Source organism: Delphinapterus leucas, chromosome 4 (assembly GCF_059928025.1).
Source record: "Delphinapterus leucas isolate spDelLeu-1000000601 "Yukka" chromosome 4, BTC_Dleu_Yukka2, whole genome shotgun sequence".
Classification (NCBI taxonomy): Eukaryota; Metazoa; Chordata; class Mammalia; order Artiodactyla; family Monodontidae; genus Delphinapterus; species Delphinapterus leucas.
Genome location: NC_143132.1, coordinates 6,218,211 through 6,241,690, shown reverse-complemented (window position 1 = coordinate 6,241,690; position 23,480 = coordinate 6,218,211). Strand labels below are relative to the sequence as shown.

Sequence of the window (23,480 nt, the reverse complement as noted above, 5' to 3'; positions counted from 1 at the left end):
TAGCTCTTCTAATAGGAGGTGGCTCCAGTCCCCTGAACAAAGCGATCAACCAACGAGAGAGAGGGAGAGAGAGAGAGAGAGAGAGAGAGAGAGAGAGAGAGAGAGAGAGAGAGAGAGAGAGAGAGACCAAGTACTTAGGATGCACCTACTTAGAAACAAACCATCTCAACTTACCCTGAGATTCTTGTAGCCATATCCAGTAAGATGCTTCTCCATTCTAACTGCTCAAATCTCCAAATCCGTGCTGTTCCATCTCTGCTACCACTTAAAAACCTTAAAAGAAAAGAAGATCTTCTACTCACATACGTGTTACCAAGGGCTACAGTTAATATTTCAAGTGAAAAAATTTTTATTGTAGCTATCTTGACTGCAGGTAAATCTACAGGTGTTTATTCCAAAAGACACGGAATTTAGAGTGTATCTAAACAGAGAAAATCTGGTTTGCTATGACTTGCCTAGCCCTATTAAGTAAAGCACATTTCAAACTCAATCACTAGCTTCTCGAATAGATTGAGTTTTGAAAAGACAATGTACAATAAGTATTTGGAGAGGGGGTGGGGGGGAGAAGGACAATTAAAGATGTATGGAAGATGGGCTTCCCTGGTGGCGCAGTGGTTGAGAGTCCGCCTGCTGATGCAGGGGACACGGGTTCGTGCCCCGGTCCGGGAAGATCCCACATGCTGTGGAGCGGCTAGGTCTGTGAGCCATGGCCGCTGAGCCTGTGCATCCGGAGCCTGTGCTCCGCAACGGGAGAGACCACAACAGCGAGAGGCCCGTGTACCACACACACACAAAAAAAATGTATGGAAGAAACAGTAAGACCAAAAGCACCATTATAAGCATTTTAACTCTAAACTCAAATTAATTCATGCTAGCCATGTGTAAGAATAAATCAATCATTTAATAAAGTTAAGTGTTAAAAAATCACAGTTTAGGAAAGGTACCTGAAAAGACACTGGGGACCATAAAGGATATAATTTAAGTGATAATTCTGTTGCACTATATCACAGTGATTGATTAGAAAAGATTTTCTTTTAACTACTCAAATATAACAAATTTCTTTATCCTTACACCTAATTTTCCTATAAATCAAACATTTAGCCAGCAGTGAGATAAAGAAAAACTACTTTTGGTCATAGGAGGCTACAGAAACTACAATTCTAAAAACTTACATTTAATTGTTTCCTCCCTGCCCCAGACACTTTTCCTTCAATTATTACATTTACTAACAAGTACCTGCAATATGATATATACCTACAAAGTGATATATTAGTTATACTAATAGGAAGCATAGTATATTTACCTAAAAACACACTCACAAATACAAACACGGTGGGGGGTGGGGGTGGGGTGGGATGAATTGGGAGACTGGGATTGACATGTATACACTGATGTGTATAAAATGGATGGCTAATAAGAACCTGCTGTATAAAAAAAAAAAATTAAATTAAAAAAATTTAAAAAACAAACACATACACACACTTACTTACCGATCACCATTGTTACAAAATTGGATACTATCAACTTTATCCTAAAGAGGGGAAAAAACCAAACACAAAAGTAATCATCTACATAGTCTGTACACAAAGAAAACCCACTCAGTTTTAGAGCCAGAAGCATATTTGGTTTAAAGCTAGAGATATGCACTTACGCTGCTTAACCCTGCCATTCAAACATATATTGTACGTTTAAGTGCAAAGAATCTAACTACGAACCTAATAAGACTTAAGATACAGCTCTTGTCTCAAAGACAGACACATGTGGTAAAAAGAAGCCTACTTCTAAAATTAAAGCAGTATTTGCAATTAATTACATCTGTATAAAAATTGATATGTGTAGAAAGTGATCAAAATAAAAGGTTTAAATAGCTGAAAACAAGGCATATTCACTTCGATGATTATGTGCAAAAAATAATAATAATAATTTCTTTTAAAGTGATTTTTTTAATCAAATAACTTCACAGAACTTCCTATAGGAGAAAAGATGACCTGACCGCTAACCAGCACTCCAGAATACTGAGAGTTATCTATCTTAGTACACATTGATAAAACAGCATTCTAATTTCATGAGCTTGGTTTAGATAAATAGACCCAATTCAAACCTAATCACCCAGATTAATTATCATAATCAAGAGTTTGGACTTAAAGCTGAAATAACCACTGCAAAGTATTTGGCACCATAAGGTGCTGAGTTTGTCAATATCATGCTTCACCTTTAAATCCAATTCCCCCTAAATTTAAGTTAAAATTAAAATCAGTAACAATTTCCCTTAGCAATATGAGGCTATGTACCAACAGGAATATTAACAATCTACAGAATTTTAAAACGTGAATACTTACAGTGTGACTTTCAAGTTCTGCGATTTTTTCAGGTGCTTCAAAACCCAAAAAATACATTCTGATTACATGATCAGTACTACCTGTGGCTAAAAACATACCACCTGAAATAAAAATTTTAAGGTTTAAAAAATCCAGTTTGTAACAAATATCTTAACCAAATTTCTATATTAAATTAAGCAAGCTCTCTATGCCAAAACTAAATTTATCTCAATAAATCTGTTTTCTAACTCATTAAATAAAGAACTTTTAAAATTAATGCAGTGTAATGCTGTGACTTTTAGGAAGAAATATATATTTGGTCTTCATCCCTTTTTCTGGCAGAACTCCTAAAACCCTTAGAATTTCCTAAGTGAAGTGATACTGGTGTCTTGATTTTCATCAAACCCATTTCAAACACACCAGAGTTTATGTTAATGAGGTGACTTTTGGAAAGCATCTATGGATGGGAGCTAACTGCTAGGGGAACCAACCATGTGATAAGAGAGCTGGGAGAGAGCTGAATCAACAGTGATGATCAATGATTTAACCAACTGTGCCTATGTAATGAAGCCTCCATAAAAAACTCAAAAGGGCAAGGTTCAGGGCTTCTCTGGTGGCGCAGTGGTTGAGAGTCTGCCTGCCGATGCAGGGGACACGGGTTCGTGCCCTGGTCTGGGAAGATCCCACATGCCGCGGAGCGGATGGGCCCGTGAGCCATGGCCGCTGAGCCTGCGCGTCCGGAGCCTGTGCTCTGCGACGGGAGAGGCCACAACAGTGAGAGGCCCGCGTACCGCAAAAAAAAAAAGGGCAAGGTTCAGAGAGATTCCAGGTTGATGGACAGGTGGAGACCAGAGAAGAATGGCACACCCAGAGAGTGCCCCTTCCCACGTACTTTATCCTATGCATCTCTTCCATCTGGCTATTCCTGAATTATATCCTTTTATAATAAACCGAAAATCTAGTGAGTAAAATGTTTGAGTTTTGTCAGCTGCTCTAGCAAATTAATCAAAACCAAGGAGGAAGTTGTGGGAATCTCTGCTCTATATAGCCCATCAGTCAGAAGCACAGGTGACAACCTGGTCTGAGGCTGGGGGTAGGTGGGGCATCTTGTAGGACTGAGACCTTAACCTGTGGGATCTCACACTATTCTCTAGGTAGGTAGTGTCAGAATTGAGTTGAATTATAGGACACCTAACTAGTGTCGGAGAATTGTTTGGTGGTGCTGGGGTGGGGGGGAGGGCAGGAAGCACACATCAAATGAGGCTTAATTTTTAAAAGTTAATTCAGACTGGAAATGTTCACTATCTCCTTCTGTTGTATTAGTTGTGACAATGACTTTAAGATGCTGCGGCTCTGAAAATGCATGAAAAGGGGCTCTGCTTTCCGAACAGCTTTACACACCTAAACCTAGCTTTGGAATATAAAGTTCACTTGTTCAAATTTTCAGACTTCTATGGGGAAAGATCTTTGACCTCTCCCAAAATGAAAGGTTTCACACAAGTCCACTGTACAAGAAAATGGAGAATAATTTCACAAGATGTGTGGAAAACAAATTTAAACTACCAAAAACATGCAGTTCAGTTAAAAGAACCACATTCTTGGTTTATCATACACACAGGGCACATGGCACAAGAATTGCTCATATGGACACTTTAAGCCTCCTTTCTGCCAGCTCTCTCTCATAATGTGGCCATTCAAAATGCTAAAATAAAACTAAGAAAAAAACACTAAAGTTATCTTACCAACACTAAAAGAAGAACAAAGCATTTGAACGCCTGGTCTAGGCTTTTCAGTGAACTTCAGGGGACGTGGACTTGAAAAGAAGATGTTTTAAAATACATTAGTTTAGCACATTAACATGGTTTAAAATATTGGTTTTAATCTAGCATATTTAAATGTTATAATCTTATTTCTAGTACCTCACAGTATACCAAATATTTCCACATATGCTGTTATAGCTGGATGGATTTCAGAGAACTGTCCAATCCCCAAACTTATACAGAACATAGTATACAGAAAGAGCAAGGCTACTAACCCCCGTTCTGTAACTTAGGTGACTAAAGCTCAGACAGTGTGAGAGAATCCATTATTGAGGCCGCAGAGTAGGATGTAGAACCACCGGGTGATAGCATGGGCCAACAGAAAGGGCATGCGAGCCACACATGTAACTTTAAATTTTTAGTAGCCACATCGTAAGTATAAAGATAAAACTAGGGTTTTTTTAGTAGCCACATTATAAGTAAAAAGATAAAATTAGTTTTACTTCATTTACACCAATATATGCAAAATATCACATCAATGTTAATAAAATTTTATTGAGAACTTTAGGTTCTTTCATATTAAATCTTTTAAATCTTCCAGATCACACTAGACACTAATAATACATCTCAATTTGAACAGTTTTCATCAAAAATACTTGATCTGTACTCAGATTTCATAAAACTTATAGATGAAAAACTAAATTCACATATTCAAGATGTTTGAAATACGTTTAAAAGTTCTGTAATAACTGAATCGTATCAGTTAAATTTAAATTAATAATTCGATTTCTCAATTGCACTAGCCACACCCGAAGTGCTCAACAGAGACATGTGGCTAGCGGGTAACACACTAGGCAGTGCAGGGCTATGATCCAGGTCTGATTCTTAAATGATCCTTCCTAAATTTCTGCCTATGTAATTATACTTTTCTAACATTTTTCAAAATGTTCACATATATACTATCACTTTTTCTTTTTCAAAAAAATGTGCCCACTAAGACAGCATGGCTATGCTCCTTTTACATATCCAACTATCTAAATCGTACAGTGTAAACAGTAGTCAATATGGCACATATGCTGTATATAACAAAAATTAAATTCAAAAGTCAAAAGGGAACCACAATACACAATTTCTCTTTATAATCAGATTTCATTTCACTAAACTGTAACAACATTAAAAAAGAAAACTTATTACACAATTAAAGTCACTTACCTGAATTTCAGGGATTCTAAATCCCACTGCCAAAAACAAACTGTCCCATCAGCACCAGTAGAGACCATGTATCTTTGAGAGCCTTTGGCCATTGGACTAAACTAAAAAGGAATAACATTTACAATTCAGCTTCCTGAGCTGCTACTGAAGTTAAACAGTTTTTCAAAGTTAACTTCAACTAACACTTTAAGTAAAACACAAGAAATCCAAAACATAGGTAATATTATTGCAGTGAAAACTCATAATCTGTAAAAAATGAAGTCTATCTCTAATTTGTAAATGTAATGTGATCTCAATAAATGATTATTTTCAAAACTAACAAGAACAGCCAGAAAAACTTTTACAAAGAGAAAGTAAAGATCTAGTCCTATCAATGTGAAACCGACCACAAAGCCAATTAATTAAAACTATGGGGCACAGTAGGTACACAATGACAGAATGACCAATGGAAAAATGTGAAGTCCAAACTGGACTCTAATACACAAGACTTAAGACAAAGGAGCCATCTCAATCAGTTGAGGAAACAATGGATCGTAAATGCATAAATGGTAAAGGGACAACTGTGCAACAATCTGGGAAAAAATGGATCCATTCTTCAGACTGTAAAGCAGGATAAATTCCAAGTGATCAACATTTTAAATATTTAAATAACAAAACCATAAAAGTATTTTAAGAAAACACAAAAATTATATCGTAACTTCAGAACAGGGCTAACATTTGTGCTACACAAACAAGCTAGAGAAAGCAAGATCAATTTGGTCCAGAGACATCCTGGACCAAAGGCAGCTTTTAAGGCAGCTTAAAAGACAGAAAAATATAAGGAAAACAAGAAAAACGCACTAGGCAAAGGAATAAGATGCACAAAAATACAAAAGTGAGAGGGAATGTGTTATGTGATAGTTAACAGAAAGATCTATAAGACTAAGTGTTCATTTTGGTATGGAAATGGGTTAAATGGATAGAAAATCTGGACCCAATAACACCAAGTTAAGAGGTTAACTGTAGTTCTCAAGTAAAACACTGAAGGCAACCCAAAGATCTGTCTGACAGCAGTATATAATATTGATTGAAAAGGAACAGATAAGATAAAGAACCAAGAATCAATCCAATTGATCCAAGAACCTTAACTGGATGGCAGTACCCCCTACCTTCATGAAAGAAGCAACACAACTTGCTGACTCATGAGACATTCAAGATAAAGGAGCTTAAGCAAAAGGAAGACCAGTATTGCCATTAAGAGAAAAGGAAGTGTTGGGAAGAAATGGGTTGGTTTTGTTTTTCCGTATGAGTTACATACTTACTTATCATTACAACATGCCAGAGAGATATAGTTTATTATCTCTGTTTCATGCTTTTTCCCAAGGTTATATACACTCTGTAAGAGAGACAGGATTTGAACCTATGACTTCTTCAGTGAAGCTTCTTCTAAGCTCCTTCTCTTCGAATATATGAAATGAAGGGTTTTTTAAGTGATTATTTACATCTAAGTAGATATGTTTCAGAATATGGACCAACAATGAGTTTTAGAGAATATCCCATTAAAAGTAATAGCTAAAATTATATTAACAATTGGATAATTCTTGTTAATTAAAACAAGGTAAAATTTGTAACCTTGCAAACACAGAGTAAAGAATTTTAATTAGTTAGTTAGAACACAGGTGACTTAATATGACAGATACACAAGACGTTTGTTGCTCTCTATTTTGTCTCACTGATGTCTTTGTCTAGCCCTGGGTTGACACTATACTGTTTTCTCTATAACATCTTTTAAAGCATTTTTAAATATCTAGTATTGCAAAAAGTTGAGGGTTTTTTGGGTTTTTTGAGGGATTGGGTGGGTGGTTGGCTATTTGTGCTTATCTTTCTCTTTCTAAATGAACTTGATAACATGCCAAGTTCCATTAAAACAAAGCAACTGGGATTTCAAATGTAAATACACTGACTTTACACCATGATTTGGAGATGTGACAGCTTTACAACATTGAATCTCCTGATTCAGGAGCATGGTAGACATTTTCACTTATTTAGACTATTCCCTCCCCACCACCCAAGGTTCTGCCATTATTTTTAAGACCTTTCCCCGTCTCCTGGTAAGTTTACTCCTATGTGAAGCTTTTGTTGCTATTATGAATTATGTACTTTTTTCATTATATTTGCAAACTGATTATTGATGGTTTATAAGAAAGTTTTGGTTTTAGGACATGGGTCCTATATCTATCTGTTTTACTAAGCTCTCAGCAGTTCTAATAGGTTTTATAGAATTCACCAGGTAAATCCTCTTAAGTTTGCGTTTTAAGATTTTTTTTTAGTACCTAACAGGCATTTTTAACTTTTGAAGCCTTCCTTTTACTGTTTCTAAGTAACAACATTTCCTCAAATGCAGTATCGCTGACATATAGCCATGTTTTATTAACCAACCTCAAAGCTACTCATCGATGACTGTAACATGCATCTCTAAATAAAGAAAACAGTAAGAACTGCAATTTCTCAAAGTCCCTTTTGGCTTTGCGATTCTGTACTGCAATCTCACATGTCTACTTCCAAAGTCAAAACAGTTTTCCTGAAATCACACATTCTGAGTAACTGTCTAGTATATAACATGTGCCTGAGAGCATAATAACTTCTACTTTTACAACTTATTCAATGACAAAATAAGCAGTCTTTAATGTATGTTGATCCTCTATTTTGCTATTGAAGAATGCATTATTTAAAGATAGTAAGCTGTCCTACTAACTGCTAAGATGCAAATCTTTCCTGTGTGCTCACATGTGCATTCTAGACAGAGCTATTAGCATGGGGGAGTGGAGGAGGGGGTAAAATTCACACAACGGTAAATTCACCACTTTAACCATTTTAAAATGTATAATTAAGTGGCATTTGGTACATTCACAATACTCTGCAGCCATTATCACTACCTAGTCCCACAACTACGGTAAGATTAAACTGAAATCTGTCAAGGCATTTTCCATTGATTCTCTTGGCTTTTTCAAGTAGGTAATCAAACTGTTTGAAAAATGAGAATTTGGGGGACTTCCCTGGCAGTCCAGGGGTTAGGACTCCATGCTTTCACTGCAGGGGGCAGGGGTTAGATCCCTGGTCAGGGAATTAAGATCCCACATGCCACACGGCACGGCCAAAAAAAAGAAAATGAGAATTTTTTTCTCTTTCTTTCCAATATTTATACATTTTTGTTTTTTCTTGCTTAGTAGTACTTGCTAATGTTGAACAGTTGCAGTGATAGTATAGTGTTTGTTCATTTTCCCCAAATGTCGCTTTGCAATCCTTCAAATCTGCATAAAATCTGCAAGAATAGTACAATGAACACTCACATACCAGTCACCAAGATTCACCAATCGTTAATATTTTGCCACACTTGCCCCTGGCTACTGGATGGACTTGAACCATCTGAATCTAAGTTGCAGACATCATGACACTTCAACCCTAAAATCCTCAGCATGTATCTCCTAAGAACAATGATATTCTCCTACATAATACATTTGTAAGACTCAAGACATTTAATATACAATTAATATTGAAATTTCCCCCAATTTCTCAGATTTCCATTATAGGTTTTCTTTTTTTTTTTCCTCTCTTAAAGACAGGATCCAAATCACATATTTATATCTGTCACAGTTTTTACTTCCCTTATAAAACAGTTCTCCCACCTTTTGTCTTTTTGAAACTAAGCTTTTGGAGGATATAGATTGCTTTCATAAACTGTTAATTTGCATTTGTCTGACTGCTTCCTCATGTGATTCAGGTTAAACATTTCTGACAGAAATACTATCAGGTAGAGAAAGAATTTTAACTACAGATTCAATGCATTTTATAGTTACAGGTCTATTCAGATTTTATTTCTTTCTGTGCCAGTCTTAGAATATTTCATTTTCAAATTTTCCATATAAAACTTTTAAAATATACTTTTTAGTGTCTGAAGGTTCTATAGTGATTCCCTTTTTCAAATACGATAATATTTATGATATTTCTATTTTGATCCTAGATTAATCTCAGTCTTACACCATTTTTAGTATTTCATTCAAAGAACTTCTGGCTTTGTTGATACTCTTTACTGTTATGCTTATTTTTTCCATCCTTAATTGTTTCCTGTTCTTTTTCTAACTTTCTGAGAAATACATCTAATCACTGAATTTCAGCCTTTTCTTTAATATATGCATTGAGGGCTATAAACTTCCCTTTCAGCACTGCTTCAGCTGGGTATTAATTATGTACTGTTGTATAACAAAGTATCCCAAAACTTAGCTACTGGAAACAACAGTAAATATTCATTATTTCACAGTCTCTAAGGGTCAAGAATTCAAAACAGCTTAGCAGGGTGGTTCTGAGGTTGAAGTCAAGATGTCAGCCCAGGCTTAAATGAGGATGGAGGACATGCTTCCAGAAAGGCCAACTCTCACGGCTAAGGTAAGAGACTCCAATTATTCACCATGAAGACCTTTCCATAGGGCTGTCTGAGTGTCCTGTCGACATGACACAGCAGGCATCCCTCAAGACAAGTGAGTCAAGAGAATAAGACAGATGTTTCCATTCACGTCAAGAGAATAAGACAGTGACTCCCACTGTCTTATAACCTTTCACAATCAAGCAATGGAAGTCACCCTACATCACTTTCCCAGTATCCTACAGGTTACACAGGTCAACCCTATTCAACAAGGAGACTACCAATGGGTAACAGCATGAGGAGGCAAGAATCACTGGGCACCATCTTGGTGGCTGGCTACCAAAGTCTATATCCCACAAGTTATAATTATAATATTTTCATTATTAATCAGTTCAAAATATTCTCAAATTTTTATTGTGATTTCATCTTTGATGCATGGGTTACATAAAAGTGTATTGCTTAATTTATAAAAGTGAGGATTATTCTATTAATTCTGGCTGCTAGTTAATTTCCAGCTTAATAGCACTACTGGAGAATATACTTAAGATTATTTTCAGTATTTTCAAATTTATTGAGAACTTAGTTTAAGGGTTGGAATGTGGACAATATTTATATAATAATCCACTTAAGACTGAAAAGAAATGATGCGAATATAATATGCAGTGTTCTAATGTATCATACAGATCAAGCTTATTATTTACATTGTTCAAATCTATATTCTTAATGACACAGATTGTTCTTCCAACTACTGAGAGAGCCAGAGATGTGCTTATTGCCCATTAATATTATGGAGGTCTATTTTCCCCATATGTTCTATTTTTGCTTAATGTATTTTGAGGCTGTGTTACTGAACACATACAAATTCAGAACTCTTCTTCCTGCCTAATGAAATATTTAATCATTATAAATTGTCCCTCTTTATCTCTAAAATTGGTATTTGCCTTAATGCCTTTTTATCTAATATTAGTATGTTATACCAGCCTTCTTATGGTTAATTTTTGGATAATTGTTTCCATCCTTTACTTTTTTTTACATCCAGACTCCCTATACCCTTATATTGAAGATGAGGTTTGTTTTTCAATTATGTCTGAAATCTTTCTCTCTTATCTGGACCATTTAATGCATTTAGAAGTAATCTATGATTACAATGCCATTTAATGATATCCTAGTATCATCTCAGTACTTTTCCTACACTTTTTTCTTTCCTTTCTTGCTTTTTTATTATTCCATATTTCCCCCTCCATTAAGCTTAGTAGTTATATATTCTCTTGCTAGTCTTTTAATTATTTTAGAGATTATGAAATGCAAAGATCTAACAAATACTAAAGTTACCTCCTCCCTATATACAAGCTATTATTACTGTTAGTTTAATTCTATACATAATTTAAAACCCTAAGACATTACATTTGTTGCATGAAGTCAATGTTTATTTCCATTTGCTCACACACATTTTTTTTTTAATTCTTCATTCTTTCTTATTCCAAGCCTGGGATCACATTCCTTCTCTGCCTAATAGATACTATTTCGAATTCCCTTTAGTGATGTTCCATCACTAAGAAACTCTCCATTTGTCTGAAAATGTGTTTATTGTAGTTCAATGGTATTTTCAGTAGGTTCAGAATTCAAGACTGGCAGTCATTTCCTATTAACACTTTAAGAAGACTACTCCTTTGTCTATCAACTTCCACTGCTTCTACTGAGAAGCTAGCCATCAGTTTTATTCCTTCTTTATTTTCCCCTCTGGTTACTTAAGATTTCACTTTGTCTTCAGTTTTAAAGCTTTTACTGTAATGTTTAGTATGTCTGTATATTTATTCTGCCCAGGATCCTTAGTGTTTCTTCAATCTGTGGCTTTATTTCTTTAGTGTATTTTGCAAAATTCTCAGCTATTATCACTACAAGCATAGCTTTTGCTTCATTCTCTCCTCTTCTTCAGGAATTCCAATTACACATATGGTATATATGTATGTATACACATGTGGAATCTTTTCAGCATTTCCTGTCTATTTCTTAATCTCTTTCAGTACATTCCAAACTCTTCCCTCTGTGCTTCCATCTATTTATTTTCTTCTAACCTCATTTCCAGCTCATTAATTCTTTGATTTCTTCAGTTGCATCTAATCCGCTGTTAAAACCATCCATTGAATTATTAAATTCAGTTATATGTTTCAATTCTAGAATTTCCTTTTTCCTAACTTCTAGTTCTCTGATGAAATTTGCATATTTATTATGAATTTATTACGCATACATACTTCCAAGATATATCCTCCCCAACCCTACAAGTCTGTCAGAATTTCAGCTAAGCTTCTCAGCCACCTCCTGTGAAACTGGCATATGCCTTCAAACTCAAGTTCCTCTCCCTGGGCTTTCCTTATCTCCTGTATCTTGGTCCCATAATTTCTCATTCTATTAGTACTTCAGATACTTTTGTCACCCTCATCCAGCTTTTCTAGTTGCCAGCTCTGCATTATGTCTTTTACTCCTGAAGAATGTTCACTTGATCCTCTTAGATAGACAAAAGGTTCTACCTCTAACCCAGTTAAGTCTAATACTAACATTTTTGAGAATGTAAATTATATTAAGTGACACTGTATACTGCTACCCATGAGAAAGGTGTGTGCTAAAATAGTGAAAGTGATTATTTCTAGATGGTAAGATTATGGAAGTCTTTAATTTTATTTGCTATTAACTACTGTCTAATTTTTTTGCAAACAATATTACTTACATACCATTTTTTAATAAATAAAAAGAAAACCTTTACTAAAATTTAAAATGGTTTATACATGCCAGTAACAACAAGGCAAAGAACATGAAAAAGATTAATAACTAAAATCATGCATTTGCTTGACTTTGAACTTCAGAGTAACCACTAGCAAGCACAGATAAGCCTTCTGAAGTATAAAAACCTATCACCACCCAAGTAGAGTTTTTTGATATATTCAGTAGGTAGTAAACACATGTGGGCCCCCATTACCAAAAGAATGGGGCTTTCAGTGAAGACCAGAGCTCCACTTTCACACTGAAGAATTCCCTAATGGTTTTAAGACAGACACCCTCAAAAAGTATTATAAATGTTCTTATTTGCTGTTATGTTGCCTATAAGTTCATACCAAATAACAAAATGAAAAAAATTTTTTTAACCTCTAGAACATAGCTAGGATTTGAATTAATTTTTAACCTATGAAATCCTCTAGAGAACAATACACTCCTTGCCAAAAAATAAACAGGCAAATCAAAAATTTTGCTTACATTTTCAAAGTAAAACTCGACCCCAATTAGAGTTGTCATCCTTCAAAAATAAGTCTGCAGTCTTTATTCTTCAAGAATATTCGCCACAGGAGTTGAGAAAAGTCACTTTTATCACAGAACTTCACACCAAATCTACTTATAGACCACTTAACATATACCCTAGGTAAATTCACATATGAAAATGAAACCACTCTGCTTGTCTTACTCAAACTCAAATCAGAAGCACCAACATGTCTTAAAAGGCCTTACAAATCATTATCTACTAACAAAACGTAATTTTCAAAAAAAAAAAAAAAAAAGACTGAGTAGCACCATTCTCGGTACTAATGGATCTAAGATGACTGTGGAGTCCACCAGACGCTCAATGCCTGGAAGAACATACCTCAAGGTAACCAAGCCTCTCGATCAATGATCCTGAAAGTGTAGTCCCTAAAGGAGGAGCAGGGCTTCCCTGGTGGCGCAGTGGTTAAGAATCCGCCTGCCAATGCAGGGGACACGGGGTCGAGCCCTGGCCCGGGAAGATCCCACATGCCACGGAGCAACTAAGCCTGTGCACCACAACTACTGAGCCTGCGCTCTAGAGCCTGTGTGCCACAACTACTGAAACCCGTGCACCTAGAGCCCGTGCTCCGCAACAAGAGAAACCACCGCAATGAGAAGCCCACCCACCGCAACAAAGAGCAGGCCCCGCTCGCCGCAACTAGAGAAAGCCTGCACACAACAACAAAGACCCAACACAGCTAAAATTAAATAAATGAATAAATAATAAAATAAAAGATACAATGAAATAAAATTTTTAAAATAATAATAATAAATAAAGGAGAAGCAGAAGCAGCACTTGGGAACTTGTTATGAAGGCAAACTCTCAGGCCCCGCCTCCAACATTCTGAATCAAACAAAATTTCTGGCACTGGGGCCTAGCGATCTGTGTTTTTTGAGGTTTTTTTGTCTTTTTTGTTTTTATATAAATTTATTTATCTATATTTGTTTTTATTTTTGGCCGCATTGGGTCTTCATTGCTGCATGCGGGCTTTCTCTAGTTGCGGTGAGCAGGGGGCTACTCTTCGTTGCGGTGCGCAGGCTTCTCATTGTTGTGGCTTCTCATTGTTGTGGCTTCTCATTGTCGTGGCTTCTCTTGTTGCAGAGCACGGGCTCCAGAGCGCAGGCTCAGTAGTTGTGGTGCACGGGCTTAGTTGCTCCGCGGCATGTGGGATCTTCCCGGACCAGGGATCAAACCATGTCCCCTGCATTGGCAGGTGGATTCTTAACCACTGTGCCACCAGGAAAGCCCTGCAATCTGTGTTTTAAACAAGGCCTCCAAGTGATTCTCATGCACATTAAATAAAACTACTGCTCTGGATCCAACAACCAACTTACAAGAAATACAAAGAAACATGTTATCTACTCCACAAGGAAGCAAATGGTACCCAAACTGTGGGAACTCTATAGATAAACCCAACTTCCTCAACAAAGAAACTGCAAGTGGTTATAAAAAAAAAACTGGACAACACTGTGCAATTGTTTTAAAATTCTTTTAATCTATAGCAATTGTAAGGTACAGGCTTTGTCTGATTCCTAATTCAAACAAACTAAACAAAATAATGCTATTTATGAAACAACTGGAAATTTGAACATCAACAAACAAGTGTGATGATAATGTTTTTAATAAAACACAGTATGTCTTTTAGGAAGACATACTGAAGTTTTTTACAGAAGAAATGATATGAAATCTAGGATTTGCTTTGGGTACAAGGTGAAATGGCTGAAGAAGAATTGGCCTGACGTGATGGGCACATAGGGGTTCATCATACTATTCTGTCTACTGTGTATGTGGTTCAAAATTAACATCCCCCATGAAGGAAAAAAATTAATATATTTCAGCAAATTTAATCCACTTATCAAAATCCACAAGTCTTAAATTGATGATTTTTCTCCTTTAACACCATGAGTGTGTAATGACACTCATTCAGTTCAACTATAAACCTTAGGGAAACAATAAGTCATCCATCAAGCCTTCATATACAGCTCTTAACTGCATTACATATTTGTTACATCACCCTTCTAAGATTCATGGAACTATGATTAATTATATTTCTCTTCATTACTAAATTTAAAATAGAGCATGTAACTACTAAGCATCTTACTATTTCTCATCTCCAAAGAAAAAGAGTTTTAAAGGAAAAGGAGATAATACACAAACGTGCACACTAAAGCTCGTTTACCTGTAAAGATGTAATTGACCCCGTGTGTCCTTGGAGCACAGCAACTGGAGCACAAGTTCTCAAGCACCACACTCTAATTATTTTATCACAGCTCCCTGCGGCAATCATTGTATTCTCATAGTTTACTGCCATATCTGAAATTTCTGCAGAATGACCTCTTAATGTGGATAATAGGCGGCCATTGTGTGTTGACCAAATCTTCACCAAACAATCGTCTGAACCCTGAGAAAAAATACACCCAAAAATAAAATGTTAATACAGCAAGTCTTTTTTATCATTTAAAAAAATACCATTTACATGTCACTCAAATTAAGTGTCTATAACTCCTCCGCTCTTTCCAACTGTAGAACATTCTGCAAATTATGATTCTTACAGCCAACAACACTTACAATAGTTCTTTTCTGACAGCCAAGAACACTTATAATAGTTTTTTCTTCAAATCAAATAATAAAGATACCTTGAAGTTTTCATTTCTATGGCTTAGACCTATTATAAATACTATTTTCCCCAAATTCTCTGCCATGGAATAAGTCCAACTAAAAGTTCATGGCTCACCCATTTCAATTAACAATGGTTAAACGTTTGTTTAGCTCACATCAAGCTAAATAATTTGATAAATGTTAGTTAAGACTGATCTATGTTTCACAAGTTGATTAAGTGGCAATTCCAAAAACAAAAAATAATGGGACTAGAACACTCATTTTAAGTAACTAAGCAACAGAGTCTCAAATTTATTGTACCAGCAAGCATCCATCCATTCAGCAAATATTTGAGTATCTACTCTGAGTCTCAACAACTGAAAAATGAAATTTAAACTTCTTACCCACCTTAATTTTCCCTTAAAACATTAAAATGGTAAATTAAATTCCAAATATTTACATATAGTTTTACAACAATTATAAAATAATGTTTCAGTGTTAATCAATTTCCCTAGATCATGATTAATCAATGTGAATATGAATCACCTGTAGAGACTTGGATTTGGGGGGAAGGGGGTCTTTTTGATTAATGTAGAGGGGTTTTTGGGGGGATTGTTTTTGGTTAATACATACTATAACCTAATTCAGTAGGTCTAGAATGGGCTGGAGGGGAAGTATTAGGAATGCATATTTTTAAGCATCCTTGATGATCATGCTCAAGAACCACTGCTCTAAATCAGTGTACCACAAAAAAAACACACAGGGCCTGATTATCTGCATCTGAATCACTTGCGATATTGAATAAAAATGTAAATTCATGGGCCCCACACCAGACCTACTGAGTCAAAATTCCTGAAAAAGAGGAAAGATAGAATCTACATGTTTCATAAGATTTTCTAGATAATTCTGAGGCACACTAAAGTGCTCCAGATGATACCAAATTGAGTTTAAAATGTTAACTCACTGTAAAGATTCTATGTCCTGTCCTATCAAATGCTACACAGTAAACAGCAGATAGATGTCCGAGAATCCTTCTGTGCATTTTTATATGCTGATACATAGTTCCTGGAAATGCTGTGCTAAAAGTGGAACACCCTGTGAGTTGTTTTCCTCGATGTATCTCCACTAGGAAATAAAAACAATGAAAGTGGTTAAGGGGGAGCCAATATGTAAAAAGCTAAGAAAACCTCCAAAACAATTTCTAGAGGGTCACAAAAATCAATGTTCGAGAAATCCTAAAGACGAAGTTTCTTCCCAATTCTCTTCTACTATAAGCACTAGTATAGACTTCTTATTAAAATAAGATTGTTTTCATTGACTTTTATTACTTTTAGTAATAATTTTAGGAAAACCACAAATCTGAAACAACATTACCAGTACTACCTTTTAAGTTTTAATATAGCAGTTACAAAGTTGGTCAAGAAATTTAAAAATGGTTTTGGGCCTCTAAAAAGTCAACCTCACTTACCAAGATTTGGTGGGGAACCATAATTCACCGGCATTTCAGGAGGTCTTCCTCTATGAAGAGCAGCAAAGGCAGAGCCCTTCCAAACTGTGTGCCTGCAGTCTTTAAAATGAATTTTAGATACACATAAAATCTTGAAAGTTAACCCCAAGAAAGATTTTATAGAATACTTACGTATATTGTAATAAACTGTTTATTCAAAGGTTTACCAACTAATATACTTTAACAGAAAAGCCCTAGAGGTTTATTAGACTATTTCTGAAGGAAAAAAAAATTTAAGACATCTCAGATACAACAACAACAACTAACATTTGTGTAGCACTTTACAATTTACAAAGTGCTTTCCACATACATTATCTCATTGAATCCTCACAACAACCCTGTGAGGTAGGTATCATTGCCAATTTACAAGTGAGGTAACTGAGGCTCAAAGGTTCCAGGACCTTTAAAGAGATCCACTGTAAATGATTAGTCAAGATGGACCATAAAACCAGATCTTTTGACTCCAAGTCCCACTCAATGCCAAACAGGTTTTTATTTTTCATTGCAGAATTATACCATACAATTATTAATGATAAAGGTCTTAATCACAACTGATCCAACTCTCCAAAACCAGAATTTTTTGTAAGGAAAATTTTAATTTTTTTGGTTTATAAGAAAATCCTGACTTAATTAACTTATTGAAATGTTACTGAGTTTTAAAAATAATGATGGCCAATATTACCATGATTTTAATCTCCTTAGAAAGTACTGACAAAATTAAATGACTTTCCTCTTGTTTTAGGATCATAGATAATCCTTTACAAAAGAGCATATGTAGGATCTTTGAGTCTGAACACTAACTCTCAAATCCTATCCCTCTTAGCAAATATACTAAGAAAAACTGTCTACCCCCTCTATAGGAGATAGCAGCAGAACACAGATTATGCTGTGCTAGAAATGTGCTTCTTCACAACTGAAAGAGGAAGGTAAGAAAGGTATTATATAAACCCTCTACTGAGCCTCGGGTGCCCCAAACTAACAGGCATATCATGTGTTACATGAATGAATTCATTACCACTATCATTATCAAAGAGCAGTTACAAGGCATCCTCTTGCGTCACTAGTACAAAACAGAGAAATATGGTCCCTACCCTAGGACAGCTTGCTGAAGTTTCTTCTAAGGTCTGCCAGTTCTAAAGCAGTGCTCATCACAAAACGACATTGAGCTTGACACAAGTAAAGAAAACAGGAAAACAGGCTACCCAGGCAACTACTATATAACAACCTAAAACAGAATAATTACAAGGTGAATAGGGACACAGAAAAAGGAAGAATATGAACAGTTTCCTGATTCAAGCCACAGTGTGGCATGACCATAAGAGCACTGAGAAACAACTAAAGCTGACAAAGCAGTCTGGCATGGAACCAAGAGGAAGGGTTGTTCTTTCTCAGTCAAACTTTATACTGGTGGAGCATCTAAGAGGCAGCATCACGTCAGCAACAGATCTTAAAAATAATCATGAGGGATGAACTTGACGTATACTCAGGATCAGAAGAGCCAACATTCTTGCCCATTAGCAGTTAAGCCATGTTGTATACATAGATCATATCACATACATATACTGAGTCTAAGTAATTTATACCAAGCTAACAGAAAAAGAACAGCAATTCCAAACATTTTGCTACCACATAATTTCTCAAAAAAATTAAACTGGTGAAAAAGAACCATGCATTTGTACATTTTTGGTGCTCATTTTCAAACTGCTACCAAATTTAGAAAATCACTTCCCATTATAAAAGGGCTTCAGAATCTAAATATCAAGTGAAATACTTCTAGCATTTAAAGAGTTTATTAGACACATACAATTACATTCAATGAAGTTATAAGTGAGCTACAAAATGGAAAAATAAGAACTCACATTGATAAAACCTCAAACACATCTCAGAATAAATTCAAGCTTTTAAGCTTAACATCTATACCTTTATCATTTTTTAAATGCAGAAAGACCCATTAAACACTGATGTAATAAAATTCAACATCTATGCTAAACGCAGAGAATTTTATAGTCCACAGCATGGTTTTTAGTTACATATCACCTTTCTTCCACAATGCTTACATTACTTCACAATTATAATAATTATTAAGCTAGTAATACAAAGCAGAACACTTCTTCAAATTAAGGTACCTTTTGCTGTACGTAGCAAAGACTGCCTTCCTGCACCAAGTAAAGAAGTGACTCTTGAAATACTGGGTGGAATTTCTTTATCCAACATGGGACCGATGCGCTGGCAGATTTGCAACAGATGATCAGGAGCCACATGCTTATTGGACAAGACCTGATTGGAGAGCAAGTTTCAAAAACAACATTTTTTACAAGAGTTTCAAAAAATATAAATACTTAGGGATAAGTCTGATAAAACATGTGAAAAACATGTACAAGGAAAACTATAAAACACTGCTGAGAGAAATTAAAGAATGAAATAAGCAGTAAATTAATCTACAGATTCAAAGCCATCCCAATCAAAATCCCAGTAGGCTTTTTTTGTAGAAATTGACAATTTTATTCTAAAATGTATATGCAAATGGCTTAGAAAAGTCAAAGCAGCTTTGAAAAAGAACAAAGTTGAGGGCTATTAACAATACCTGATTTCAGGACTTGTTATATAAGAACAATTGATTTTTGGCAAAGGTACAAAAAAAAAGATAATCTTTTCAACAAATGGTGCCAGAACAAATGAATACCCATTTGCCAAAAAATAATTATAATATTAACTTTAATGTATACATCACACAATAAATAAAAATTATCTCAAGACAGATCATAGATCTAAATGTATCATCTAAAACCGTAAAATTTGTAAAAGAAAACATTGGAGAGACTCTTTATGACCTGATGTTAGGCAAAGATTTCTAAAATGACACCAAAAGCATAATCCACAAAAGAACAAATCGATAAAGTGGACTTCAGCAAAGCTAACAACTTCTGTTTTTTCAAAAGGTATTGTTAAGGGAATGAAAAGACAACCACAAACTGAAAGAAAATATTGGCAAAGCATATATCTGATAAAGGACTTGTATCCAGAATATATAAAGAACTATCAACACTATCTAATTTTTAAGAATGATTTGACTAGACACTTCACCAAAGAAGACATACAGATGGCAACCAGACACATGAAAAGACGCTCAACATCACCAGTAACTGATGAAACACAAATTAAAATCATAATAAGATATCACTACACACCTACGAGAATAGCTAAAATTAAAGACTGACCAGACCAGAATCAGCAAGAATGCAGAGAAACTGCTGGTGAAAATGTAAAACAGAACAATCACTGTGGAAAACAATGGGGTAGCGTTTTTAATAGTAACACATACATTACCATATTATCTAGCTATAATACTCCTAGGTGTTTACCCAAGAAAAGTGAAAGCACACATCCACATAAAGGTTTGTATGTGAATGTTCTTGAACAGCTTACTTTTTAAGAGCCCCAAAGTGAACACAATCCAAATGTCCATTAACAGGTGAATGCCTACACACATTACTGTATGTCTGTACAATGGAATACTATTCAGCAATAAAAAAATTTAGTAACACACAACGACGTGGATGAATATCAGAATAATTATGCTGAAAGAAGCCAGAAAAAAGAGCGCATGCTATATGATTTCATTTATATAAAACTCCAGAAAATGCAAATTAATATATAGTTACAGAAAGCAGGTCACAGGTAACTGGGGGCTGGTAGATAAGCAGGAAGAATTATAAAGAAGAGGAAACTGGGCTTCTCTGGTGGCGCAGTGGTTGAGAGTCCGCCTGCCGATGCAGGGGACATGGGTTTGTGCCCCGGTCCAGGAGGATCCCACATGCCACAGAGCGGCTGGGCCCGTGAGCCATGGCCGCTGAGCCTGCACGTCCGGTGGCCACGGCCGTGAGAGGCCTGCGTACCGCAAAAAAAAAAAAAAAAAAAAAAAAAGAGGAAACTTTTGGGTGTAATAGGTATGTTCACTATCTTCACTGAGGTGTTGGGTCACGGTACATGTAACACATCTAAATTTATCAACTTGAACACTTTATGTTCAGTTTATTATGTCAATTATACCTCAAAAAAATAAATAGGGCTTCCCTGGTGGCACAGTGGTTGAGAGTCCACCTGCCAATGCTGGGGACATGGGTTCGTGCCCCAGTCCGGGAGGATCCCACGTGCCGCGGAGCAGCTGGGCCCGTGAGCCATGGCCACTGGGCCTGCGCGTCCAGAGCCCATGCTCTGCAACAGGAGAGGCGACAGCAGTGAGAGGCCCACATACCGCAAAAAAAAAAAAAAAAAAAAAGACTTCAACATAGGCAAGTAGATAAAGACAAAGTCCAGATACTATAGGAACATGGACTCCATCCGGCAGCTATTAACTCCCATAAAGAGAATTACAGATTCTCTGCTTTTCTGAGGATTCTAACAAAATCAAATCAAAGATAACATAATCAAAGATTAGGGGGGGTTATCCTATTTTTGTACAAAATAAGGTGTATCTGAAAAATAATATGGTTCTAGTCCCAATACAGACCAAAAAAAAAAAAAAAAGAAAAAATGGTCCTGAATTTTTAAAAATATCATATTGACAAAAATCAATATAATAAATAGCTAATTTTCCTTTAATATTTTCAAGTCCTAGATATGAACGTTAGTAACAGTTTCTAACAGCAACTTCAATGAGTAAGCCACAGTTACACAAGGTCCTCAGAAGTAAAGCCAGAAACAAAGTCCCTTCAATGGTCAAACAGCCCATCTCTCTACCATCTTGTTTTTCGCAGGCATATTCAGTCTCAGAAAGTTTATCAGCAACAATCCTAGAATCACTGTATTACTATCATTATCACCAAATACTGCTGTGAGCACAAGCCCCTTCAAGCCCTGGGTTACAGAAAGTGGTAGTAGGGTCTAGATAACCTGACTAATTAACAAACTGAAGAAAAAAAGTCATATTAACAAATTTAAGGAGAAAACCCATATGATCATCTCAATAGATGCAGAAAAAGCTTTGGACAAAATTCAACACCCATATATGATAAAACTCTCCAGAAAGTGGGCATAGAATGAACCTACCTCAACATAATAAAGGCCATATATGACAAACCCACAGCAAACATCATTCTCAATGGTGAAAAACTGAAAGCATTTCCTCTAAGATCACGAACACGACAAGGATGCCCACTCTCGCCACTATTATTCAACATAGTTTTGGAAGTCCTAGCCAAGACAATCAGAGAAGAAACAGAAATAAAAGGAATACATATTGGAAAAGGAGTAAAACTGTCACTGTTTGCAGATGACATGATACTATACGTAGAGAATCCTAAAGGTGCCACCAGAAAACTACTAGAGCTAATCAATGAATTTGGTAAAGTTGCAGGATACAAAATTAATGCACAGAAATCTCTGGCATTCCTATACACTAATGATGAAAAATCTGAAAGAGAAATTAAGGAAACACTCCCATTTACCACTGCAACAAAAAGAATAAAATACCTAGGAATAAACCTACCTAGGGAGACAAAAGACCTGTAAGCAGAAAACCATAAGACACTGTTGAAGGAAATTGAAGATGATACAAACAGTTGGAGAGACATACCACATCCTTGGATTGGAAGAATCAATATTGTGAAAATGACTATACTACTCAAAGCAATCTACAGATTCAATGCAATCCCTATAAAATTACTAATGGCATTCTTTACAGAACTAGAACAAAAAATCTTAAAATTTGTATGGAGACACAAAAGACCCCAAAGAGCCAAAACAGTCTTAAGGGAAAAAAATGGGGCTGGAGGAATCAGACTCCCTGACTTCAGACAATACTACAAAGCTACAGTAATCAAGACAGTATGGTACTGGCACAAAAACAGAAATATAGGTCAATGGAACAGGATAGAAAGCCCAGAGATAAACCCACGCACTTATGGTCAACTAATCTATGACAAAGGAGGAAAGGATATACAATGGAGAAAAGACAGTCTCTTCAATAAGTGGTGCTGGGAAAACTCGACAGCTACATGTAAAAGAATGAAATTAGAACAGTCCCTAACACCATACACAAAAATAAACTCAAAATGAATGAGATACCTAAATGTAAAACCAGACACTATAAAACTCTTAGAGGAAAACATAGGCAGAACACTCTATGACATAAATCACAGCAAGATCTTTTTTGATCCACCTCCTAGAGTAATGGAAATAAAAACAAAAATAAACAAATGGGACCTAATGAAACTTCAAAGCTTTTGCAAAGCAAAGGAAACTACAAACAAGACGAAAAGACAACCCTCAGAATGGGAGAAAATATTTGCAAATGCATCAACAGACAAAGGAGTAATCTCCAAAATATACAAACAGCTCATGCAGCTCAATACCAAAAAAACAAACAACCCAATTCAAAACTGGGCAGAAGACC

General features: G+C 35.8%; 1 protein-coding gene across 3 annotated transcripts in view; it reads right to left on the bottom strand.

The window, feature by feature from the left end:
* Positions 1 to 23,480, bottom strand: part of BRWD1 (bromodomain and WD repeat domain containing 1) — a 120,408-nt gene that overhangs the window by 75,981 nt on the left and 20,947 nt on the right. For all 3 annotated transcript variants that reach the window (XM_022552928.3, XM_089910233.1, XM_089910234.1), the window contains 9 exons: positions 19,213 to 19,363; positions 17,048 to 17,146; positions 16,544 to 16,704; positions 15,161 to 15,382; positions 5,291 to 5,391; positions 4,061 to 4,131; positions 2,340 to 2,440; positions 1,491 to 1,531; positions 175 to 273 (listed from right to left, as the gene is read on the bottom strand). In XM_022552928.3, the coding sequence (XP_022408636.2) occupies positions 175 to 273; positions 1,491 to 1,531; positions 2,340 to 2,440; positions 4,061 to 4,131; positions 5,291 to 5,391; positions 15,161 to 15,382; positions 16,544 to 16,704; positions 17,048 to 17,146; positions 19,213 to 19,363 (1,046 nt within the window). The remainder of the gene's footprint in view (positions 1 to 174; positions 274 to 1,490; positions 1,532 to 2,339; positions 2,441 to 4,060; positions 4,132 to 5,290; positions 5,392 to 15,160; positions 15,383 to 16,543; positions 16,705 to 17,047; positions 17,147 to 19,212; positions 19,364 to 23,480) is intronic.